The 27,764-nt window shown below is 40.4% G+C and overlaps 1 protein-coding gene across 1 annotated transcript; it reads right to left on the bottom strand.

Annotated features, from left to right (window-relative positions):
• Positions 1–1,266: 1,266 nt before the first annotated feature.
• On the bottom strand, positions 1,267–5,592 carry LOC139722853 (uncharacterized). The gene has a single exon (XM_071634139.1). It carries the CDS (start codon positions 5,590–5,592, stop codon positions 1,267–1,269), a length of 4,326 nt encoding a protein of 1,441 aa, XP_071490240.1.
• Between the last annotated feature and the right edge of the window lie 22,172 nt (positions 5,593–27,764).

The raw sequence follows: 27,764 nt of genomic DNA, 5'->3' as shown, positions 1-27,764 counted from the left end.
TTACACCAAATGACTCACACACTGAAGTGAGCACAGACCAAACAAAATATATCCAAAGACATATTACATGGTGTCTCCTTGTCAAAAACTCAAACTTTCAGTTTGCTTCTGAAGTGAATATGTTCACTGCTATAACATATAATGTGTACATGTCATTACTCTAATCTCATATACCACCTTTGGCAAATTATTACTCTTCACCTGTTTAAAAGAGCAAATTACCACTGGAGCTTTTATTATGTTCTGAATGTCATCTCCAAAATACACACATACTTTAACACATCCATATGATGCAGTATCATGAGAGATATCCACTAGTCGAAAAAATATTCTTCTTTTAAGCATCAAAACATGTTCCTAGTGGTCAACTGGTGTAGCACTCCTTTTCATAATCACCTTGTGACTCAAAATGCAATACAAATGTGTAACAAATAACACAACTGCCTTTACCTTGTGTTACACACCAGAATTTTCACTGTTATGAGTGGATCTTTGTATGTCTGACCACTGTTATTTCAGCTTAAACACAACAAATGCAACCATTTACATTCGTACTCTTCATGCAACTGCGGCCATGAAGTCCAATATCGCTTGAAGCTTATACGAGTCAGCTTGATACAGTCTCTGTCTGTATATATCTAACATGTCCAATTTTCTTCAAGTTCCATATTTGTTGTTTTCACATATGTTCAGTGTGCGTCACACGGTTTGGAGTGTCCTCATCATGCACTTGAGCAAACTACCGGTATGTTGAATGCGAGATGGCACATATCCGGTGATCACAAAATCATGGTGAACTAAAAGTGTGGCGGCGCTTGGCTCACACCACAGCTACTACACATTTGCTGATACATTTGAAGCAAGCTACCATGTTCACACTATTCCAACGTGCGATTCGCAAATTGTTGTATTGCTGCATAACTGAACCTGCTGCATACACGCTCCATGTAAACGTCATGCTATTCTGCTTGATGCTCCAAAAACATACAGCTGTGGTCCATCTTCCATATCAAATCTATTTGTGGCGGCGCTTGGCTCGCACCACATCATATGCACAAAATAATTCACAAAATACAGGATCCCACAACTAATTACACATCTCCTTCCAGCAAAAGGCACAACTTGCTGATAGGCCGCGTATAAGCACCCAACTTTGTCTTCACTTCTACGCTGCGAACGTAGCCCTCAGCATCTGGTAGTGTGCGCGTCACTCTCCCCAGCAACCAGGTGTTTCGTGGCAATGTCTGGTCCACCAGCAGCACCAAGTCACCAACCTGGAGATTGCGTTGTGGCTCCACCCACTTCTGCCTCTGCTGCAACTGGGGAAGATATTCTTTCGTCCATCTGCGCCAGAACAGATCTGACATGTACTGCACCTGACGCCATCTTGTGTATGTGTTCTAGGATCAACTTTGACACATGACTCTTCTTAGGGAGAATTACAGGATGTTTCACATTCATGGGAAGTGAACCTCGACTCAGCCTTCCTCCAACTCTCAGCAGGCCCTCATCCAGCTCTGGGTCAAGTCTATAGATAGGACTTGCTCTTTTCACCCTTGTTTTCCGTTCTCCTTTACTTGCTGTTTGAATTGAGCCTTCGTTCTGTAGTCCCTCAATTTCACATGGGAATGCTTCACTCTGGGCAAACCCCACAATCTTTGTTTCTGCAGCTTGCATTTCCTGAAGTGTCAGTCTCCCTTTCAGGGATTCTTCTTGAGAAGTGGTCTGCTCCTTCTTCTGACTCATCCATTTCACAAATCGCCTCAACCAGCACACTGCCCTTTTCAGTCTCATCCAGTCTGAGTAGTGATGGACAAGTTCGCTTGTGGGATTTGAAGTTTCCTCTTTGGTCACTTCCGTGGCAAGGCATGTTTTCTTCAATTCCAATTCAACATGCAAATTGCTTGGCGAGACTTCACTTCTTGTCAGCCACTCCTCATCTAGTGTTTGGAGGAACTCTGGGCCTTCCCTCCAGACATCTGACTGCAGAAACTTATCTGCTTCGATTCCTCTTGAACACATGTCGGCAGGATTAAGTGAAGACTCCACATACCTCCACTGGTTTGGTTTGGATCCATCTCGAATCACTGCCACCCTGTTCGCTACGAATGTCTTGAATCGTGACGTGTCGTTATTGATGTAGCCAAGAACAGTCATACTGTCAGTCCAGAAGAAGGTCTCATCTACCAAGATGTCGAGCTCTTGCTTGATCATGTGGTCAACTCTCACCGCTACAGTTGCTGCTGTCAACTCTATTCTAGGAATAGACACCTCCTTCAGTGGTACAACTCTAGCTTTGCTCGTCACAAACTTCATCTGTACTCTTTCTGCATTTTTCCATCGCAGATATGTGACGCTGCCATAGCCTTTTTCACTGGCATCACAGAAATGATGCAGGGTGACTGAATCTGGCTCAAAATCTGGCGGTTTCAAGCGTCTTGCCATCTTGAACTCCATCAGCCTTGGTAGTTCTGTCTTCCAGGTGTGCCATTTCCTCAGCAAGTCCGGTGGAATCTTGGCGTCCCAGCCCAACCGAGATCTACATAGCACTTGGAGCAACTGTTTGGCTGGCAACACCACTGGTGCTACACATCCTATGGGATCATACACAGAGCTCACAGTAGATAAAATCCCTCTTCTTGTCTCAGGTTTGTCCTTCAGATTGATCGTCACACCCAGCGTATCTTCATTTGTAGACCACACGATACCCAGTGCCTTCTCGGTGATCTCATTCTTGACATCTAAGCTCAAGTCTCGTACACTCTTTGCTCTTGCCTCCACTGGAATCTTGGCTAGCACCTCTGGCTCATTGCATAGCCACTTCGTCAGACGAAATCCCCTTCCTCTGCAGATCTCTGTCAAGTCTGACACCAATTTCTCAGCCTCCTGTACACTCTGCGTTGAGCACAAACAGTCATCGACGTAGAAGTTTCGATGCACAGTACGAATGACCTCATCTGAGAAGCTACCTGTCTGGTCCTGTGCTGCTCTTTTCAAGGCAAAGTTGGCACATGATGGTGATGATACAGCACCGAAGACGTGTACCTTCATTCTGTGCTCTGTCAAAGGTCGCTCGATGTCGCCGTTCTCCCACCACAGAAATCTCAACATGTCTCTGTCTCTTTTAGGTACACGGATCTGTGAGAACATGCCCTCTATGTCTGCTTGCATCGCCACTCTGTCTTGACGAAACCTGGTCAATACCCCAAACAACTTGTTTGCAAGATCCGGCCCCTGTAGCAGCTCCTTATTGAGAGAGAAGTCTCCATACTCAGCTGAGCAATCAAAGACGACCCGCAGCTTCCCATTTTGAGGATGTACCACACCATGATGGGGGAGATACCACACTCTTCCATCAGTTCTTTGTATTTCTTCCTCAGGTATTTTCTCCATGTACTCTTTCTTCATCATGGAGTCTACAAAGTCAGTGTATTCCCTTTTGAAGTCTGCTTGTCGTTCAAACCTTCTCTTCAAATGGCCTGCTCGCTGCATTGCTTGAAGTTTGTTGTTCGGCAACTTCACATCATCTCTACGGAAGGGAAGAGCTATTTCATAATGTCCATCTTCCAGCTTCATCGACTGCTCTACCTTCTTGATGAAGATCAAGTCTTCCTGTGACTTTTCTTCCTTGTCGTCAATGATCCTTTCATTGAAATCTCGATTGAACAGCTTTTCAAACTGCTGGTCAATGTCGGCCTTAGCCTTCACTCTGTGAGACTGGATTTTGTTTCCTTTAGCTCCATCCCTTGATACACCGTACACCAGCCATCCAAGAACTGTTCTGCATGCAAAGGGCCCATTTGGAACTTCACTGCTTATCACCTCTACTGGCTCCATTGCCCTCGGAACATTGCTTCCTATTAGCAATCCAACGTGCGCCTCTTCTGCTAAGGAAGGCATTTCGATGTTCTGCAGATAGTGCCACTTCTGCACATCCTCTTGCCTAGGAATGTCTTCCTTGTCTACTGGTATGTACTGTTGTGAGTAAACTTCTGGCAGTCGTATGATGTTGTGTCCCTGCACATCCATAACCTCTAAGTCTCTCAACACTTGGCTGGTTGTAATCTTTTCGTCTGTCATGGTAGACATGTGGAGGTTGATCGTCTTGCCTTGCACATTCAATGTTGTTGCCAGCTTTTCTGTGCAGAAGACCGCGTTACTGCCAGAGTCGACGAATGCGTATGTCTCTGTGCACACACCTGTCCTTCGTGAGCGTACTCTGACAGGCACAATGTCTGGCAAGGTGTCATTTCCTGGTGAACTTGTGTTTAAGCTGCACTTAATTGTGTTTGATGCCACCGCTTGATTTTTGTTCTCTCTATTCTGTTGTGGCTGCTGTGTAATAGTGGCAGAAGCCTCTGGTTCTATAGCTTGCTGCTGAGTGCCAGCCGAGTTGTTCTCCCTTTTAGGTTGATCCACCTTCCACTCCCTATGCAGCACTGTTGGGTGCTGTTTGCTACAAATGCTGCACTTCAATCTCCTCTTGCAATTTCTTGCAAAGTGGGCAGCACCTTGAAGACAGCTAAAGCACAGACCTTCCTTTTTGCAAAATGACAGGCGGTCTTCATATGGCTTGGATGCGAGCACTGTGCAATCAGCCAGAGTATGTGTCCCACTGCTGCAGAACAAGCACACTTCCTTCTTGCTCTCTGCTTTTGCTGCAGGCATCGCCGATGTGCTGAAACTTGATTTGCCTGCACTTGCACACACTTTGCCTGTGCCTACGAATTTCGCTGGTGGTTTAGCCTGGTACTTCAGATTCCCATACACCGGATTCGTTGCAATCCTTGCTTGCTTGGCGATGAATGACACCACATCATTGAAGGTTATGTTGCCTTGCTTCTCCTCTTGGATGTCATCCGCTCGATTTCTCCATTTATCCCTCAGCTTGTATGGGAGCTTTCCAATGATCAGCCTTATGTTGTGAGAGTGGTTGACCTCTGACTCCGTGTTGAGGTCCCTGGCAAGATTGTGCAGCTCAGTTACAAAAATCGAGAAGCGATGGAGTTCTTCTCCATCTTCTGGTTTGATGTCAGGCCATTGCACTGCTTTCATCATCATTGTCTCTACGATGAGCTGCCTATTGCCAAATTTCCTTTGTAGCAAGTCCTTCGCCTTTCTGTAGGCCACAGTCTGGTCTTGACCATACATGCAGCTTTTCACGATGGCATTGGCTTCTCCCAATGTGTATTGGTCCAAATAATACAGCCGATCAGAGTCACTGTAAGTCTTAGCTTCGATGGTATGTTCGAATGCTCGCACGAAGGAGTGGTAATGTAGTGGGTCTCCTGTGAATGGTTTCACCTGCTTTTGTGGCAGAGAGGCCTTCATGTTTTGCTCAACGAGCATCCTCATCAGCTGATTCTGTTGCTGTAGAAATGACAACATTGCTGCATTTTCCATTCCTGCAGCACTAGCTGGTGCTGACATTTCCTCACGTGCGTTTCCATTTGCATGCATATTAAGCGGCTGCATTCTTGAAAAGCCTGTACCGGTATCTAAGCTCTCTGGTGTCCTGAGTGGACTCGATGGTTGAGGCATGAATGGGTCTTGATGATACATTGGATAGTCATCCGACGTCTGCTCATCCATCTTTACAAATGGCTGTCCAAAGTCACTGTACTCCCAAATAAGCAAACGTGAACTAAACCTCGAAACTTGCTGCGCCGTCTTCCAGCCTGTTTCCCTCTTAGTCCTGGTACTGCTTCCACAAGTCTTATCCAAAACTTGTTTAATCCTGGCCTTGCATTTACATAGTAATATTTGCAAGCAATGTCCTTCAAGATTTCTGTAGTCCTGGCCTTGCTTGAAATATCATCCAAGACTATGCTGCTTTGGTCCTCCAACTCCTTTCAATACTAGACTGTTGACTGTAAATCTAGTCCAAGCTGGCTTCCAGCTGTAGTCCTACTGGTACCAAAGCAATTTGTGTACTGTATCAGTCCTATCCTTGCTTGTGACTACTCGTAAGCTGTAGAGTTCTAGATCCTTTCTTATTCCAAGGCTCTACAAACAATTGGTCCTCCAACACTAAGATCCAGACGGTCCAGATGTAGATCTAGTCCATACTGCCATGAAGTTGTAAGAGTAAGACCACCTTCTATCCAATTGCAGTCATTATCCGGTTCGGACTGGGTTTAACACTACTCTCACATTAACATAAGATCTATTTCCAGACCTTTTCTCCTTTTAGTCTTTCGGTCCAAGACTCTCCACCATAGACTAGGTGCTAGTCAATGTGGCCTTGTGTCGGCATCTATTCGCTAATATAGTCTTGGCCTTTTACCTGCAGATCTGTTCCAAGAGTTCTTAACTTTAGTACTTAGTCCTGGCCTTAGTTGAAGATCATCTGTTCCACGACTATCCTCAGTAGAGTCCTGGCCTTGTGTTTACTTAGATCTGTTCCAAGACTCCTTCGCTTTAGTACTTAGTGGTTTCTATTCCTGGCCCTACTTGCAGATCTGTTCCACGACTATAATCAGTAAAGTCCTGGCCTTGTGTTTTAATACTCAGATCTGTTCCAAGACTCCTTCACTTTAGCATTTAGTCATGGCCTGTATACTTGCAGATCTGTTCCAAGACTCCTGCTCTTAAAGTACTAATAGTGGTTTCTAGTCCTGGTCCTACTTACAGATCTGTTCCACGACTATACTCAGTAGAGTCCTGGCCTTGTGTTTACTCAGATCTGTTCCAAGACTCCTTCACTTTAGCATTTAGTCCTGGCCTGTATACTTGCAGATCTGTTCCAAGACTCGTTTAAGATCTAGTCCTGGCCTAAGTACCAACAGATCTGTTCCAAGACTCCTTGTACTTTAAGTACTTAGTCCTGGCCTTCATTGCAGATCTGTTCCAAGACACTGTTACTTTAACGTTAGTACCGATTTCAGGTACTAGACTAGTCCTGGCCTTACATTGAAAGAGTTAGACTTTCTTTCCTTTCATCATTCATATTCCAAGACTAAATCTAGATGTCTAACTAGCCATACTTGTACTTGGTAGGACTGGTTTAATTACTTCACTGTAACCACTGATGTCGCCTCTGTTCCAGTTCATGTTGAGACTCACTGTGCCCACCCAATCAGTTCTGTCACTACACAGTCTCATTCTCCAAACGAGGCAATCTTTCAACTGAAATGTAGCTGCTGGTTATTGCTACTGACTCTTATATGCTGTAATGTATGATACCCGGGCACTTTGTGTAATCTTGGGTTGGCTCTTTCTTGTCACGCCACTCTTCCGCCGATCCGTCTCCCGATTTCCACTTCCATTCACACTTCATCATCCGATCATCACACACACTGATGCTCTGTACACTTGCGCTGCTCTGGCACGATACGGTACTCACAAACTTGCAGCGAATCACAATCAAGTAACTGTGCTGTGGTATTGTCCACTGTGTTCTTTAATGCATCGTTTCACGTCTGACTCACTATTTTCTACACTTGGACACTTGAGACACGATCGAGCATCAATGAAGGTCAACACGATGAATTCTTCACTGCATGTCTGTTCTACATCCTTACATGATTACCGAGCAGAAAAGGTGAAAAGGTGGAAAAGCGGTACAAAGTGGGAAAAGCAGAAGAAGCAGGTTGAAAGATTGTGCGCCTCCCCCGGATCACAATCACAGCATCCCCGCCCGTTTCCGTTAGCCAAGTCCTGTCTTCTCTTTATATGTACTGCCTATTATACTAGTGAGATGCTGTATGCATTTTCAGATTCGACCACAAGGTGGCGCTATTCCTGTTAAATCGGCAGTAACAATATATATATATATATATATATATATATATATATATATTATATATAGCCTTATCGGTTTTCATATTCCATTGCTATACCAAACTTACTATTTATCGTATTTACGTGATACCGTATGGGGACTTACTCGATGTCGAAAGAGAAGATTTACTACAAGTGCACTTTTCAGGTATCTCCAGTAGAATTTCCTATAAAACAATACATCGAGCTACCATTGTGGCATTGACGCCACCAGAAAGTATTAGTACAAACAATGATGTTGCGGTCAAATGACTTTCACCTTAAATTTCAAAGATGTATCTTTTACACAATCACTTTTCTTTTTCATTTTAAAAGCCGCATTAGACTGGTCTAAACACGACCAAGTGTTGGGCATAACCTGATGAGTTGCGAAGTTACAGTCTTCTGTTTATTTGTTGTTGTTTTTTTCAGATGACATATAGATTTTATCACATGTTTTAAATACTCGGAAGTTTCTTCACAAATACTAAGCATATACAGATATCGTTGTGATTTCTTAATGAGAGAACCTATCAAGCGATGTTTGGTCCCGTCCTTGACGCGGTAGATGTTATACTGCTGTCATGCAGGCCACAAGAAAGTATAGTCACAAGCGGTGTTAGCCGTTAAACAGCTTCGGACCATTCCTGAATAATGCTTGGTAGAATCTATGCGATGATAATGCCTTTGATGCAACTCTGAAACGTTGAAACTTTTAATTGCATTCTCCATCCTTTCCCCCCCCCCCCCTTTTTTTTTTTTTTTGCTTATTGATACCACTTCGTTTTAAAAATACGGCAATGAACGCATTTCTACTCCGATAACATTATCCCTTTCAACCGCTCAAACATAATGAATGGCAGCCCGCACATAAGAGTACATTTACGATGGGAAACCGCTTTGAAGTAGAAGGAATACAACTCGACTACTCCAAATTTAATGCTTACAAATCTTACGCGTTATTTACATTGTTTTAGCGTAAAAAATTCTATTTCCCCTCAAATAATGTACATTAAAGATAATCAACTTCATCAATATTCAAAATTATCTAATGATGTTTTTGTTACCAGAATGGTCCCTTTCAATCCAATTTCGGAGTGCACGCCATGCAATACCGGTATCTTTTTGTTGTGAAGTGTAGTGCATTAGGCATTGTAGTATTCACGATGGATGTCTATGTTATGCTTCATATGGTTTACTAGTTGTTCCAGTTCGTTCACTTCTACCCCAAGGATCTATTAAGACATCATGGCTAAATACTTCTTAAGTCTGGTGCAGCGTACGTCTTCCCAGTCTGTGAGATTTACACGATTTGCTAGATATCCCTCATTATGTCAGAAGCCCGTAGAGATATTGTGTCCTCTGCTGATGCTGTGGCAAAAAGAATATCCTTCCTTTACTGTGGTAAAGCTATGTATACATACTCTACTTTATGTGTTGTGGCAGAAGTAACGTTTGTAAACAAAATTCTTGAAAAAAAGCTTCTTATTAGTTACATGTACTAATCTACATTTATGAACTTATTTACCCATGCGAGGTCACTTAGGCCAAATCTAATTCGGCAGGGTTGTCGATTTGTTGATGTAGGTCTGGGCTTCTTCGTCATATCCGGACAGTGAGATTGCGCTCCTGCTACCGTATTAAAGGCGCATGCGGGGCGTTACTAGATCTCTGGCTCCCCTGATTTGCTTGTCCAGCTGACGAGCCTTCACAAGCGTCTTCGCTATAGTTCTCATAACCGCTCGAACTCTGTCGCACCTACTCACCGAATTGCTTTTCAGGAGCACTCTTTGCCCCAGCGCCAATATCTCCTCATTTTGTTTGCAGCTAGAGTAACCTCATCTAAAGCCATTTTCAGGCCAGGATAAACAGCACACTTCTTCTTGTACGTGAAAATCTAGCTATCCAAAAATGTTTTGTGCCAGACTGAGGGGCTGTCCTTGGCTTTACCTTTGGACACGGCTGCTTGTGTATCCAAAGGGTAAAGAGCATTGAAAAACACTACCCAGTCACTGCAGGGAATGTATGAGTTGATTATTTTCCTTCTTTTAGTTGGCTGACATTGGACTGAAAACGATTATTGAGTTCGTTTCCTGACTACGATATCACCTGCTTTCCCTCGAATACTCCTATGTTGTAGCTTTGATCGCCGAAATTCCGAATGTCTAGCCACTACTGCCTTCTACACTGCACGTCCTCCAGAGTGGATATGGCCCTTATTGCCACATTTTCAATCTTGTGTAGTTGTTTGCGTCTCGCAAACTTTGTTTGGTTTGTCTACTCTCACAAGAGAGAGAGAGAGAGAGAAAGAGAGTAACCATACTTTGACTTTACATCCACACAGCCATTCATTTCTTGAATTTGCCTTCTCAACAGATGACACCTCATCTGGGATTACACTTTCCTAATCAACCAGGGGAATGTAATTGACGTCAGGGTATGTGTCAAATGATCGTCCTGAGGATTGCTCGTAGTCACCATCAGAAGTCTGTATATGAAATAAAAGGTAATATACAAAACAGAAAGTAATGGTTTTAAATTTGCACCAGAACTACAGTGTATCTCTAAATATGACTGCGACACTTCCCTCCTCCAGCCATGCAGTTGCAGTTCCAATCCATGACTTGGCCAATGTCATAGTCGAGTGAACATCTCTACAGAATGAGAACTACAAATTGACTGTGATCGCCTGACACGTCCCTTGAGAAAGACAAGGTTTTGCTCATATTGTGCAAATTCATTCGCTCGATCCAAAATGAACGGAGAAAGTGTTGGCTTTCTATGAGGGACCTGTCGGTAGTTGGCGTTTGGTTGGTCATTGCAGGGCAGCGTATTCAGAATGTAGTCTTGGATGTCTTTGAAAAAAGAAATAAAAAGTAAAAGGTTCTTGCTCATCTTGTGCAAATTCATTCGCGCGGCCCAAAATGAACGTAGAGAGTGTTGGTCTTCTATGAGGAACCTGTACATGTAGTTGGCGTTCGGTTCGTCATTGCCTGCCAGCAAATTCAGAATGTAGTCTCCGATGTCTGTGAAAAAAAAAAGAATATAGGAGTAAAACTTGATGTGTTACATTAATCAAGATTAATAAGAATTAAACATCCAAATCATCAACTCTTAAAGATCAACTCTAAAGAGGTCTTGATCTAGGAAGGTCTAGACCTAGACGTAGTCCCAAAGTCTATAATTATAAGAGTATGATTTCTTTTGCATAATTCATGAGATCACTGAAGCTCGGAAAAACATGGTTGGACTACTAAATTAGCCTTTAGAACCATTTCTACACAATTAAATTTTACCCATATCTGAGGTAGATACTCCTATACAAAACTTTTTTTGTTGTTATTGAACTCCCGTAAAAAGTCCACCGCCAAGGCAGTTTCTACTTTTATTGCAAAGGAGATAATGTTTTGCATGGTATTGCCTCTCTCCATCTATGATATCCATGTACTTGGTGTCTTTTGTTTTATGGGCAAATATAGGAAATACTTAGTCTCATCGAGAATTTTGTGACCCATTCATTGTGCTCTGCTGTCCAAGTTGGTCTCCTTCTTGGGGTACGAGGATCCCGGGTCGTGTACTGATTGTTTTCTTGAAATAGCTTCTCTTATTTTTTTTTTTTACTTCGATGTAAGTTTTCCCTCCATTTCGTCAAGTACCTGCAGTTTCTTGGGCGTCTCTTTTGGCATGGCAGCGGATACTTTGCAAACATTTCTGCCCAGGGATTATTTGAAAACCCATTTCCTTCCACAAATGCTTCCAATTTTGCAAATCATCTTCTCAAACGTTATCTGACTCTGTCTTTTTTCAGTGCTTGTGTTCTCTTTTATGATAATCTTGTGCTATCTTTTCACAATACCTGCGTTCTCGTTCATGCTCTCGGTATTGGCCTCTCCAACATACAGGCCTTTAACTATTTTTTCTGTATCTTCTTGCTCGATCTGCCATACTGAAATCATGCAAAAGAATGTAAGTCACTAAGATCAGAAAACTTTCTGGGTTTTTTTTTTTCTGAATTCATGCATTGCTATAAAAATCAACATACATTCCGAGGTGTCTTAGAGATAGAATGTGGATGAGGGAAGTACCCTTAGTGTCTGAACGGAAGTCATAATCTCTTTTTAAATGTTCAAGTATGACCTGCTGTCATTTATGGTGAGACATAATTTTGCTTTCACTGCTCAAATAGGTCTAATACAGACTAATAGATGTTGTTTGACTGATCTGGATATGAACAAATTTCTGTAAACATTAATTCCACCAACTTTTGCACCTCTGCAGATGTACAATTCTGCATCAAAAGTCTAGTGCATTGTACAAATGTACATACGTCATCTTCATATTAGAGTTTAAAAAAGAAGAAGCTTTTATCCAAAATACAGGATGTTGTTTGTTTGTTTTTTAATCATGTACATGCTTCAAAATTTTAAATATAAAGCCTGCACTTAAAGTTTCATACTGTACAATTCTGGATATCACTGGTTGAATCTGCAGATAATACCCTTTCAAACCTAAAGGTACGTACTTCAGAGTGCAGTGTATGTAGCCTACAATTATGTTCCTCCTGCCTATTGGTACATACTAACTAAGCCTATGTGAATAGAACAAACTGTATACTATCTTTCAAGTTTTAAAACATATTTTAAAGAGCTATGAAGTTTTAAAATAGAAAATCAACAAGAAAAGTTCACTTACTCAGTGAAGTAGTTTTGCTGATGGTAGATATAAATTCTGCTATGCTGAAATGCCTTTGATCGGGATCTTCACCTTGTGTCTGTTCATGTACAGTAGGGCTACACTGTGCAGTTCTATCACTGCTCTGCAAAAGTTAGCATGGTTCATTCATGCGTAGCATACAATGATGACAATAGTTAAGCCATGATGATCGTCATGTGAAGAAAGAGTGATTTCAAGGTCAGTTTAACAAACTAAGTCACATTGCAAAATGAGCTCATGGATGCAATTCCAGCTTATCTTGAGGCTTATGGCAAAACCAGTACATGCAAACACAGTGTGACATTGGGCCGAATGCATAAACGCTACCAATTGCTTGTGCTAGCCTTTTACTCGAATCCGTATGCATAAAAACAAGCAATTGCTTGCAAGCAGAAGCTTTTGCTAGCAAGCACAAGCTATTGCTTGCTGCCCGCAAGCAATTGCTTAGAGACCAAGCATTTGCTTAAAAACGTATGCATAAAACATACAATTTGCTACTTCTTGCTAGCAATTGCTTACGATTTTCCATGCTCTGTAAAATGAGCTTGAGCTTTTGCTAAACCGGAACGTTCCCTTTCAAGTATCATTTTCATATTTATGAAAGAAAGACCACACTTGTGAAGGAGTGGTGTAAATCTACAAGAAATTACTCATAAGTAGTGTAAGAAACTTTTTCATTTCAACAACGGGAATGTCCAGTGGTTAGCACGCAAAATGTGATGAAAAACAGGTAGGATGTCTGACTTCGGTTGAGAGCGAGGAGACCTCTCTCCACGTGCGATCTGGCAGATCCGGGCTGCTGTAAGCTGTGCAGTGATGGGAATCAGCCAGTAATACGTGTGTGTGTATAGATGTGTGTGTATGTGTCTGTGTGTGTATTTCATAGCTCTTCTGCTATGTCAGGAAATGTTTCCACGCACACATGCCCTTTCAAATACATGCTGCCACACTCGCCTTTGTTCTTGTGTTCGCACAGGCGTGACGTCCCTTTTGTTGAAAACGCAAGCAATTGCTTGTGCGGGACAAGCAAAAAGTATTGGCATAAGCAAAAGATTAGGCATATGGATTTAAGCAATTGCTTGAGCTAGACCTTTTGCTAGACGAGCTTGTGCTTTTGCTTGAAGCAATTGCTTACAAGCAATTGCTTGTTCTATGCATTCGGCCCAATGATACATTACAGGAACCTCGTCGGGGGTGGGGGAGGGAAGGACTGAAGGGAGGGTGATGGATTCACATTTTACCCCTTGACCACTTGAAACTACAGCTGTATACTTTATACTCTAGTGTGGATAGTAGTTTTCAATGAGCGTCATTCAATTTCGAAGCAGGAACCCCCCTTTTCCAACCAAGTGTGTAAATTCCGTTCCGTCACACATACCATTGTGTAAATTCCGTCCCGTCGCACCTAAGAGCGCGACGGGACGGAATTTATTTTGATATATAATATTCTTTTCAATGAATCAAGCATTAGCTCATTAAATGTACAGGATGCAAAGCTACACTAATTCTTTGATAGCTTATAAAATTTGAGTTATCAAACTCCAGTCTATCATAGAGAAAAACGAATGATTACATGTGAAAGTGCTGAAAAACATGTTTTATCCTTCCCCCATCCCCCATCCCCCCCCCCCTCAAAAAAAGAGGAAACCTTCACACAGAATTTAACTATAGCTAGCAGATGGGATGTCAGGCATGAGAAACTAATGAGAAGGGCAATCCATGATAAAACTTGATATTTTTCATACTTAGTTTTTGTGCAAATCAATTGTTCCCCCCCCCCAAAAAAAAACAACAAAAAACCAACAACACACAAACAGACAAATACGTGCCGTCGTGCAAAGAGGGCGCTTTTCCTATTTTATTGGTACATGTATTCTACGGAAAGGTTGGGTGTCAAATATTTTGGACATCAGTATGCATATTTCTGAAAACAGTAGATTTTCAGCTTCTGTATGATACAGTGTATATGATGTTGAATAAAAATCTTGATTTTAAAATCTAGTCAATGTGAAAAGTTTTTTTTTTTTTGGATCAGATCCAAAAGTATAACTCACATACACACAACAATACACGCTTAAAAAGATATGAGACTGACATACACTGAAATTGGCAATCATGAAGTTGACAATAACAAAACGTATAAATTAACCCGTTCCTTACGGGAACCTGGTTTACCAGGTTCCCGTGGGAGCAACTGATATACGGGAACCTGGTTTACCAGGTTCCCAAAATGAAGACAAGGGTGCCTGCTTCATTGGCCTAAATTCATGTTTCTTTGTGTTAAAATGCTCAGAAAAGTGGGTTTGATAAAAAGATCAGAGTTTAATTCTGTTAGGATTTCTTCTCCTGCTGTTTAGAAAAGGGGTTTTTACAGTATTATGTACCTTTTCCTGATTTAGTTTTTTGCTTGTTCTGATGTAAACTCGTACGAACATGTACATAATGATCAAGGCTGAGATCAGTTAGAAATGCGGGTTCGCTGACCCCAGTCACCTCATTCAGGTACCTGGTTTTGTGTAGAACAAAAGATTCTGAGAGCTCATCAGCGCACGCTCTATTCATACCTCGCACCCGATCGATATTTCCATTGTTCACGGGCACATGTAGTTGACCGTAGAAAGGGGAACACAATGAACCGCTTGACTGCCTTCACACAGCTTGATTACCAATATGTGTGCCTCTCTGTCGACGGGCGTAAAGAATCTCGTTTGGGGGCATTAAAGGCACTCAGAGAATTGCGGAAGGAACGGGTTAATTGTGTAATTACTCAATGTCGCATCGTAGGTTAAAAAAAAAATAAGTTTGAAATACAATATAAGGTTTTAGTGAGACAAGAAAAAAAATACAAACAGTTAAGAGCAATTGTTCAAATCATTGTTGTATCACCATTGTGTCATAAGTACATTCTTAAAAGGTATAACTAACGACATAAATTTTTCAATCTTTCAAGAGAAGGGCAAGTTTGCAGGAACATTTTTGGTCCCATAACGGAGAAAGCACGATCACCCCATCCATGTTTTACTCTGGGTGTTAGGAGTTACAATGGATCTGATGAAGAACATGGACTTAGTGTAGGATTGTATTTTTTAATAGATTCCCGTAGGTATATGGGGGAGGTCCTACAAATAATCTTTTTTTTTTCCTACAGGTAACTAATGTAAAGAACGGAGAAAAAACGAGATGCAGCTCGCTGACCATTTTTTCCGTCGCACTCTGATTTCCCAAATTTCCTTTGTTTTGGATCTGTCGGAAAGCGGTACATCATTACAATTGAGCCAGATCTGTTCGCGAAACGCCATGCTGCGCAGGAAGGCATGACGAATCTTCGGTTTATCGCAGTGAGATATCAAAATATATTTCGTCTATACCATCTAATTTAATAAGGTATTAGTAGACAACGGAAATAATTCATGATTCCTACTGCACCGTGACTGATATTGCGGACGTCCCAAATAAAACAATATTAGCGCGTATGCTGCGCGTAATGAACAATGGGCGCTGCTTGTGAGCTCCGCCCGCGCCCGCAATATTGACGGATTAACGACATGGCGCCTGTAGATCAGGAGACCAGATTCGACCAGTCGCAGGCTTCAAAACACAAAAGCCGGAAACCGGGTTGGACAAACCCTCTTTATGTAATACGGCACTGGTGTTAATAAAGAAGGTAAACATTGTGTGGAAGCTGGAGTGAAAAGGATCCAGAGAAGATATTATGTTCTTGCTGTAAAATACCACAAGTCACAGCGCAAGCGCTTACTGCAAAGAGGAAGTGCGATCGTCTGCTGCATTAGATTTACCTGCTGCCAGTTTCTCATTTGCGATTTTTTTTCTTTTGGTGGGGGTTGGTACACCGCAGTAATGGTCATTCCGACAGAGGGTCAAAATATACAAATCACTTCTCGCTGCGGTCTATGCAGAAGCAGTGACAGATAGCTGCTGGGCAAAACAAGCGAGAGCTGGCGCTATTCCACTATAAAGAGGTCGAATAACGTAAAGAACGAAGAGATGTTTTTCAGGAGAGTTTCCTGAGAGAAACACTCAGAGAAACACAAAATATGCATAAAGGCATCAATTCAGGGACCACCTCAAATTATTACATTGAAAAGGGTCATCATAATATTCATCACATTACAATCCTTAAATACAAGAAAAAAACACAATAAGGAAAGTGGGGACTGGAAATCTGACGTGTAAAAATTGCACAATATCCTGATTGTGTTAAGAGGACCTCGTAATGAAGCAGCCGCTGTGAAGAAATTCAAGGACAAAATGAGTATTAGGCAGCCATGGTCAGTAACTATTGAAATTAGTCAATAAAACCTGGCTTGCCTTTTTTTTTAAGTATTGGAATTATTTACAAGGTAGTTTATGAATCCCCACATTTGTGAGAAATAAAACGTAGTGGAATTTCTTTACTTCAAAATGTACCAGTACATACGTTCATTCATAATTTGTACAGTAAGTAGAAATAAAGCATTCTCCTCAAATTCCAGAGGTAATATGACTGGTAAATTGGTGAGAAAAGTTTCATGTTCTATACCTCACAAATATCACATTGTAATATGTATGTTAATTCACAATTGGTGAGGTAACATGTACAAAATAAACGTTGCATTCTTCCCATACTTCACAATGTAATCTGATTTGTAAATCGATGAGAAGTTATGCATTTGCTGCAATTCAGACCAGTTCTGACCACTATAAAAGTGGTGCAATAACATATGTATGCAGAATTCTCCCAACACTTCACGAGGTAATCTGACCTGTAAATTGGTGAGAAGTTCTGTATTTCCCCAATATCACAAATGTATTAGCATGCATATTTAGCCACAAATGGTGCAATAGCATGAACACGTATACCATTCTCCTCACACTTCACAAGCAGTGCTGCTGATGTTCCTGGTGATTCTCCTGTTACAAATTGACATTGAGGCTCTGTCACTGCTATCACAGGTAACAGTACTGCTGGGGAAGTTTAAAGCAATGCATCTACGAATATAAAAACATGAGCATCCTGAGGGTAAAATTAAGATTTATGCTGGCTATATTTACAAACATCTACCATGTACACTACTATTTACAGTGTTTAACACGCACATAAAGCAATAAATTGTCAGCAATCGGTTTTGGTTTGGGAATGAGAAGAGACATTGAAATAAGTAATTATCAAAATCAGACTTGTAAATAAAGGGAAGCAAAGCTAACAATTTACGAATTTAAAGTCTCTTGATTTCATTATAAGCTCCAATATTAATAAAACATATGTATTACACAGAATATTTGTATTCAAATATTAATGCAATTAAAGTACCTACATGATACTATGCATTAATATTTCAACATATTTTCCTTGAATAGACACATAACATTTCTTGAGACACTTATCTATCTAGAACAAATCAGTAACTATCTGTATTCAAATTACCTCAGGCAGAAAGAGGAATACCCTCGTCATCACTATCATCTGACATCTGTCCATCTATGGGCATGTTGAAGACTTGAAGCACCCTCCCTTTCCACCAGCCATTTTCACTTCTCGTTCACAGGAACCTCGTTTTAGTTTGGTCCGTTGTGCATGATAGACGTCACTTGAGCAGACAGAATTCATTGAACCATCCCTTTTCCACTTGCCAAGAACATCCATGTTCATCACGTACAACTTTAAACATGTGGGTAAAAATGTTAACACGTTTTTATTTTAGGAGACAAAATTTCAGAATTTCAGAATATGGCCCCTGACCTTTGACACGTCCATACTGGGCACCTTATGTAATACGATGATCATTTGAAGAAATATTGAATAAAATTGTTGCTGAAATACAGAAATTAACACAGATTAAGTAAATAACTTTGAAATAAAAAAAAAGAAAAATTAACACATGTTAAGCAAAAACTTCAACCAAATTGTTGCATGGAAAGTCCCTTTCAGAATGTTGTTCAGAAGAGACAAAAAGTTGCAAAGCAAATTAAAAAGTTACTTCCCTCAAGGGAAAGTTTCAAAACACACCAAAAGTTACCTCTCTCAAATGTTTTCCTGCAATCTTTCTCACCATTTCTCACACTTTTAATAATAAGGGAAGTATGGACATTTATAATTTAGTGACATAGTTTTTCCTATAGACGTTTGTTTTTATGCCTGCACCTCGAAACAAACAAAAAGTCGCCAGACATGAATTTTTAGTTAAGACCATATTCTAAAAGAGCAGACTTTAAGCTTTAAGATGATGTATAACTCAAATCAAATGGACTCCCTTAACCTATATAAATATTGGAAAGAAAGCACAAACTCAGGAAAAGTGTGAACTGAGAAAAGAGGCTCTGAAATACAGTGTCTATTCAAGCGCTTAATCTTTACCAAACCGTGCTGGCTGTGCGATGAATGGGACAAAAAACAGGAAGTAAACCACCAGAGTAACAACAATGAAGGGATTATTAGATTAAACTGAAATTAAGCATGCCTTATCAACACATTCTGTCCATAATTAATGCCAACTTTCAAAGCAGTAGCACTATCCTTTCAAAAGTTATCAGAGTTGAAAGTGAAGAGTGTGGACAAGGTTTTTCAGAAATGAAAAAGGGATTCTAAAGCCACACCTAATCACACTATTCTACCAAAAATGTTCGAGATAAACTGCTAAAAAAACACACTTTCCTGCCCGTTTTATGATGCCAAATTTTAGCATAATGTAAAAGAAGACCCGCTCTTTCAGAAAATATGAAAAAGTCAAGTTCGGCTACATTGACCCAATTCACTTATTTTCAGTCCTCACGCAAAATCAGTGTGTGCGACTTTATGTTCGTTTTGAGGTGCACGGTCACATATGATGTGCCTACGCTCGTGCTTCACGGTATTTACGTGAATTTTCACTACTTGGGTATTTTTTGAATTTCCGCAATGCCCTTTTGCGGCATTTGACAGCTTCTTTACACTCAGCGTAGACCAAGGGTTATGTTTAGAGTGTGCATTACCAGAAGACTTGGGTATTGTGTCACTAGCTATTCTAACTAATTTTTCAACAAACAATGTCAAAGGATCTTCTTCATCCTGAAAAGAATCATGATTAATGCTTTGCAAGCAATAATTTAAAAAAGCATCCCAATTTGCTTTTTCAAGTTGCCATTTTGGTACCCTCTCTTTTGGCAACTGGTTGATGATATCAATAAATGTAGGAAAATGGTCGCTCCCACATTGTTCGCTATGAACTATCCATTGAAAATCCATAAAGGTGTTTGGTGAACAAATGGAGAGAACAAAAATGAACAAAATGGTGGAACCGGAGGCCGGATGAAGATAAGTAAAAAAATCATCATTTAAAAGGCATAAATCAAAGTTATTCAGTATTGAGTGAACAATAATACCTAATCTGTTTAATCTTTGGCATTAAAATCACCGAGTAATAAAAAAAGGTTCTAGAAGCTGGTTGACTAATCTGTCTAGTACAGCTTGAATGAGATCATAACTTGGGAGGATATAAATGGAAAATAATATGGTAAATATGCAGTGAAGGCTTACCTTCACTGCAATCGCTTGTAGAGGAATCTGGAGCTCTACGTATAGCTTCATGCGGACTCCTCTTTTAACTAATATTGAAGTACCTCCAAAAGGTCTTTGATCCACCGGAGAAACTTTAGCTTGACTACACAAATCATAGCCCCGAAATGAAATATTATCTAATTCACTTGTATGTGTTTCTTGTAAACACATAACATTAGGGTTATAATCACCCAAAATACATTTAGTTTCTTCATAGTTAGGCTTAAGCCCACGGCAATTCCCACTGTACGACGGCTTTACGTTTCTTATAACTCGTCATGTCAGGTAGTATCTCATCTAGGAAATATACCTTGATTTTTGGAGGAGGCGTGGTGATTTGTGACACAGCCATCGCGTCATCCTCCAGAACTTGAAATTTGTTTTGTGTCTTCATTGTATCCGGTAACATCGGATTCACTACGTCACTTTGAGTTCTATTTTTGTAAGCTATTATTTTGTTGGTGTGTAGATTGGTGCTATAATTTGTTTTTCCGGGGCGATCGCGTGGTAGACTACGACTACGGCGGGTGTCCGTTGTCGTAGTCTGTACTTTCTTTGTTTTCAGTTGACTCTGTTTTTCAGGTTGCATGCAGTTTGTCTGGATTGATTGATTTGTCAATCAAAACAGGTTCTTTTTTTTTTTCACCCATGTTAAGTCAGGTTGAGTTGCTACTGCCATTCTCTGTCTCATTACTGGTTGTTGGTTATTCTTGTCAGTATTTTGTTTGGCGATTTTGACGTAATGTGAGGCTGTCAATTGGGCATGTTTGGACCTATACACTTTGCGTGTCTCGGGGTACAAAAGAGCATTAAGAGCTTTGATCCTTTCTATTTCTTCTCTTCAACCCATCGAGGACATGCCCGGGAGTTAGCTGCATGATTGCCGGAGCATTTTACGCAGCTCTCCATGCCCTTACAGTCTGCGGCCACACTTTTCACAACATTCCTTTCTTGTACAGTTCCCACGGAAATGGCCAAATCGTTGACACCTAAAGCACCGATTGGGATTCGGCATATAACTCAACTCTGACGAGAAGATAACCTTTTACGTACTGTGGGACAGTAGATCAATTAAAGGTTAGGAAGAGTGTGTTTGTGGATCGCTTTGTTCCATCTTGATTTACAGTTAACCGGTTCACCGGTCACGTGCTGGTCTGCCAGCTCCAGCACAATTTCATTCTCACTACAATCCCTCAATTCGGGGCATCGTATACTCCTTTACAGGAGTTCAGTGTCCTGTGAGGTGAGACTTCAACTTGGATGTTCACGAAACGTTCAAGTGAAAGCAAATTCTTTGCCTGACTTGGGCGGTCTACCTCTACAAGTGTGTCACCCAATCTCAATCGTTTAACCGGTCTGGCTGTACCCACAGAAGCCTCAACCCCCTTATTGATCGCAAAGGGGGACAACCTGAGTGGATGATCCAGATCTTTCCTTTGAATCAACACAAAACGACGAAATGATCCTGAACCAGGGTCAGGGTCAGAATCACTACCTTTCCTTTTCTTTGGTTGGTTGGTTGAAGTATCCATATCAACATGATTACAATCCATCACTATTGCTCCCCACCCACCACGGAGCCCAACAAGGGGATGCCATATATGAGCCAAAGGTTGATAGAGCTCACTTCATGAACAATAATACAAAATGTCTAAGGGCTAAACACCACCAGCCGATTGGTTTTACCCAGGCCTGTAAAACCCCCCGACTAGGTGAATCCAGGGCCAAAGAGATGTGTTGCATTGGGTATGCCGCAGCTATACCTTCACTCAATCACCAGGATCCCCTTCTCCACCGACACGGGTCGCAGTCCATGGCTAACAGACTGTCCATTTTAGTCGCTTCTTTAATACGACATGCATTGATACAGTAGGCTTATTCTACCGCTCCGGCCTACAGGGGCTTATGACAGCAATGAAAAGTCTACTTCTTGATTACCAATTATGAAGAATTTTCTCATTGCGGGAGAGAATTCCTACCATTACAACTCCTATAAGATGGAGCTCAGATCTCGTCTTGCCTTTTATCTTGACTGTCTTTTTCAATCAAGTATGCTATGATTGATACCAAGTTTTGTTTTATTTTATATCTAATTGAACTTACCAGTTGCAACTTAGATTTTTTCACTGGTGATGGAAGTGGCTGGATTGATCGTCTGGCTGATCCTTATTATCTCCCTGTTCACTGATGTGTTGTGCATTTAAGAAATCCTATTGTACACAATGGTTACACACGAAAAAGGGAAACTGATTGTCTGAATTAAAGCATGTCAATCATGTAGTTTATGGTGTACCCTTAGCCTTTCTGATGTAAAGTGGTGCCTGTAAAGAACGTGGACCAAGTTCGAACTAGCTTTATAACTATGTTGTTGCTGTTTTTTTTTTCTGCAATGAATTGTTTCTCTTACATTCTGAAATCTAACATTTTTCCCAAAGTATGAAATAATCATGCATGTTGTAAAAAAAAGCTGTTCAGAATATTCATGGGAATGCTGTGTTTGATTTCTTCAGATTGTCTAGAACAAGTATAACTATGCTAACTAATGTTTATAGACAGACATTTGTATTTCATTCAAACTTGATTTACAACTGAATTGTACTGCACCTCTTCAAAACTTATTCAATTTTGTTCTCAAATGTTTTCATGCCATTAACATTGCAAGATCTAAACTGTTTCATGTTTGAACAGGGAGCAAATTCCAGTAATCAAATGCTTTTAAAATTCAAAATCATTTAAAATGGTAATGGGCACAAAATGAAAATAAACATGGTATGTAAAGAATACTGTGTAAGGTAACTTCCTCCTCTGAAAATGACATTAGGGCAAATACTTTTGCGTAAGATGGATCGTCCATGTCTTCTTAAGTTAGTCCTGAGAAAGTTCTTGACTTATCCGACTTTGTGCCGCGTACTGATGTAGTATGTATGGTCACCTCTTGCATAAGACTTTTTGGCTTGAAGAGGAGAGAAGTCGATGAGATCTTCAACCTTAACAACACGGATGTCCTTAGGGTGTTGTGGTTGCACAGCGTAAGCATGGAATTGTCTACAGAATCCAATGGTTTGCCACAATTCGCATGCAAGAAGGACTTGTGAATCAACCGCAGTAATCATGCATATGTTTCCAAACACTGGTTCCTCCTGATTTTCTTTCCCAGCAACAACAGTTAGATTTATACGATACTCTGTACCATACACTTTACACCATTTCGCAACTTAAACTTCCTCGTAAAGTGGGATCTCAAGTACTTCTTGGAGTACTTCAGCATTCGTCGGAGAGGCCAGAATGAATGATTCTCCAGGACCAATTTCAAGCGTTCTCTCTGAAATTGTCTGTTTGCACATGATGTTGTAACAAAGATGCATTTGACTCCTAAATGCTAGCGTCTTGGTCACATTCCTGAAATTGCACATGATGTGTGATAGCCGCCTCACAAAGTTGTGTTTCCCTTCGAATCGCATCGTCCAGAAATTCAACAGTGGGCCAAGCTCTCTCATAGCAACAGCATAGTGACACAAGAAATGATGTTTTGGCTTGAGATGCCGATCTGGAAATAGTTCTCGGAATAGAGCATGGTGATCTTGTTTGAGGTGAGCTACATAGACTGTATCCCCTTCACTAACTACAGGGGAGAACAAGATGTCCAAGATTTCATACAATACCAGAAGCAGTTCCCAATGTTCATCTGTTTCTGTAACTACGTCTCCTAGCATCAGACTTACATGTCTCAGCAAACACCATGTTTGAGCTGCATTTTGCGAAGGAGCGCCGTCTTTGGAGCGGAGCTGTTGCATAGTGTAAGTACAAGGTTTGTTCCTGGAAGACGTGAAAGTGAGTGAGTGATTCAAACAGCATCCACATTTTACCCCAATTCTCTGCAGGTTTACACTCATCAGGTCTTGTTCATAATTTTCAGGTGTCTGCAGGAGATCTCTTTGTTCCACTATCAGGGTTCTTACTTCATTGCGATGTGCTTTGCACTTTCGACAGGGATAGTTGGCCGTGAATTCGGCAAATCCAAACAGAGAATGGATGCCCAGATTGTCTCCTACGACCTGGAAAATGCCGTCTCTGACTTCTCAATTGAAAGTCCCAGTCTCAACAGTTACCCCATCGGCTTCTCCCTGCCTCACTCCTATATTACAAGCAAAATAATTGGACAAGGTAAAACCAAGCTTTATACAAGATTTTGCATTCAAATACATAATTATAAACAACCCTGATGATGTTACCATTAATACCATTAAAAACGAGTTATACCCACAGAGACGACCTGTCAATTAAATTAGAATCTTTCCTATTGTCTATAAACGCAGAGTAAATTCTCTTACCACGATGCAAATACAAGCCAATAAGACCATGTAATGTGAAAATATGATCCATTGTGCTATAGCTTCCTCTGAATCCAGCTTGTTCTTCACCAATAATCCCAGCACAGTTCAAAAATTCAGTAAGTCTAGTATTAATGCATGAGGTAAACAAATTCCCTAGACAACTTTAGAATGTATACCCCTATAATTATCTGGGTCATCCATCGAACCTTTGTTTTGATGCAAGGGCTTGATAATACCTCACCATAAAGAGGCCACTAAACCAGATGACATAACAAAATCAAACAGTTTTGATATAAGGGATATCATTACATCAGGACAATTTTTCAAATATTCATTCAAAATAATGTGTATGCCACACGCCTTGTTGTTACGCAAATTCTCTACCATATTTAAAACTTCTTCCTTGGTAAACTCCTTATGGATATACTCATTGGTTGGGTTATTAAAAGTCGTCGGATCAAATTCGACTTCAAATTCAGCATTTGGGTCTTCAGGCTTGGAACATAATTTCTCAAAATGCCTCAAAAACACATCCAGGGAAACACTGCCAGATTTATCAGCAGAGTTACTAGCTTCATTCGGAACTTTCCAGTACTCCCTGGGTCTACTGTTTTTCAAATTACGCATACTTGAATGCAAATCCTTGTAATAATTTCTATAACACGTCCTTAAATATCTCTTATACTCTGTTGCTTTAATCTTTAACTCATTTTGAGCTTCAACGGTATTTATCTTTTTTTTTCGCTTGACTTTAAAATATTCCTTCCTCCTTAATTCACAAGATTTATTGAACCATGGCTTAGTCGTTTCGCTACGGGGTCTTGTAGAATTACAAGTGTTACGCACACGTACATCTTTGCACATTCCAATAGATCTGGCAGTGTCATATACAGACTGTTAGTATCATCAACAATGCAGTCCAGATCTACCTGAGTAACAGCAGTAACATTTAGATTATCAAGCCTTTCCTCAATACCATTAATAACATTAACATTAAAAGCATTTTTGTAATCACCTCTAAAATCATTGTTCCAAATAACTTTAAGAGGAACAAATGAAACATCTAAATCAGACAGATCTGACATTACCACTTTTGACATACTAACATTAGAGGCAAGTGTAACATGTAGGTCATTGCTAAAACCAATCTGAACAGAAATAGCACTATGGACATCAGATAAACATTTTTCCATAACATGGACCTGAAAATGTGTAATACAAGGCATTAGTGCAGGAGATATCGGAACATAGTCAACCACACTTTCCCCTTGGCACTGTGACAAGTATAATTCCCAATCCCAGCATCCATTCCAAACCTATCATTCACTATTTTAACATCAAGACTTTTACACATTGCTATCAAACTGTAACCGTTATTATTCACATGCCTATCCATACTGAAGCGTCCTGTGGTGATATGATTTTTTTTTCCAGATCAAATTTCGAACATAAAAAAATCATCCTGACCCAACTTCAAAAGCAGCCAAATCCTCAATTTGAACAAAATCATTTAAGATTACAGTTCTAGAATTAAAGTCATCAATTAAAACCACTGGCAAATCCAAACTGAGTCATAAATTTACCAAATCCTCAGATAAGTTGTCAAAAACTCCGTTAAGGTGAAAACGAAAACCTTCGCAAGGGAGATAAGCTGCGCCTAGAATAAAAGGAGTACATAACACGTTATCATTACATTTCAACCAAAACACAAATTCCGAACAAGAGTCACTTATAACTTCAATATGGTTGGCAAGAGCAGATTTGACATACACACAAATACCGTGAGCTCCCCCATACCTATGCTTCAAATTTTCCACTGGCATTACAAAAGACCGATAACCAGAAATGCATGCCAAATCCTCAGTAGATTTACATTTGGTTTCTGACAAACAAACGATATCAAAGTCCTGAACAAAATGTTCTAATACACCTAGTCTAAGCTTACTCCGCAGTCCACACACCTTTAAAGCAGCTACGTTAACAAAGGTCTGTTTGGATTCTTCAAAGTCTGGTGAGACTTGACAGGGGCCGGGCCGGTCACATTGGTCCAAAGGTACCCCATGAAGTGCCAACGAACTGATTAGCATTTGGATTTGGTCCAAAGGTACCCTATGAAGTGCCAACGAACAGATTAGAATTTGGATCAAATCTACTCAGGGTCAAAGGTCAATGAACTCTATCTAAAACTACTTTCACCTCATTACCACGATTTCTCAAGAACTCCTGGATGGATTTTGCTTGTACTTGGTCCAAAGTTAACCCATGGATGCCGTGCCAGCATTAGACTTACGGCCAGATCCGCCCAGGATTAAACGTCAAAGGTCAATGACTATCTGAAAATCCTAATTACACCAGTGACTCCATCTAGGAATAGCCAATTAAGTTGAAAATTGATAGAAAGGTAGCAAAAAGAGGAGAGAAACATTTTGGTGTAGTATTGAATTTAAAAGTTAAGAATTCCAAGGTCAAAGTTCAGTGACACTTTCATTTCATTTACTCCAGCTAAAAAAGTTTAATGAAGATGAAATTCGGTAGGTTAGAAAAAAAGAGTAACATTTTGTTAAGGCTATGGGGAAATGGTCACAAAGGTTAAAGTCAACGATAGTGGGGGAGTTTTTTTGTTTTTATGCGATAGGTCCAGTTGGATGTGAAAGCTATAGTTGTTTAGGCAATGCTTAATGGGGGCTTATAGTCTCCTCCACAAATAGAAGGTTTTCGTTTGTAATAACTCGGGTATTATTTTATGGAATTTTAGTGTCATATAATTATAACTTTATGTTAACCCCTCCCCCACCAGTTCTCTGCCTTTTGTCGATTATTAAAGAATATGCATGCTATGTAATAGCATGTATTTCCACCCTATCTAGGCTGTAAAAATGCAGTGTATACTATGCAAAAAGAAAGAAAAAAAGAAAAGCGAAATAACAAAGAGCTCAAGGACAAATCAATCAAATGCAAAGATAGAGACAATAATTACGAATTGCGAAAAGGCGGAGGCATACCAGTCAACTGCGCGCAGTCGAATTTTTCTAGTTACATTTTCATCTTCTTCTCCAGAACGGGTAATACAATTTTAACCAAAAACTGTCCTTATGGGTATGGAATGCAAAATTGTTCAATGATAACTGTATCCCCCATGGGGGCCCAGGGGGAGGGCCCCAAGCGACAAAACTGTATATTTCAAACTTCTTCTCCGGACCCAGAAGGAGAAAAGTCACAATATAGAATTAAAGCTGTTCATGGGAATTTCTGGGGTTGTTCCCTTAGGCCCCTGTAAGTGTTTCAAAGTTGAGGTTGGGGTACTCCAGTTGAAAATTATATTTGTTTGCTCCTTTTGCAAAATGCTTGGTCAGATTTTATCCAAACTTGGTAGAAATAATGCTGACGGGCAAGGAATACCTATCCATTCAACTGGTATCTGT

This window comes from Diadema antillarum, unplaced genomic scaffold, assembly GCF_040938485.1.
Source record: "Diadema antillarum isolate AM-2024a unplaced genomic scaffold, OU_Dant_1.0 scf00000173, whole genome shotgun sequence".
Classification (NCBI taxonomy): Eukaryota; Metazoa; Echinodermata; class Echinoidea; order Diadematoida; family Diadematidae; genus Diadema; species Diadema antillarum.
Note: the sequence above shows the minus strand (reverse complement) of the source record. Positions and strands in the feature narration are given on the sequence as shown.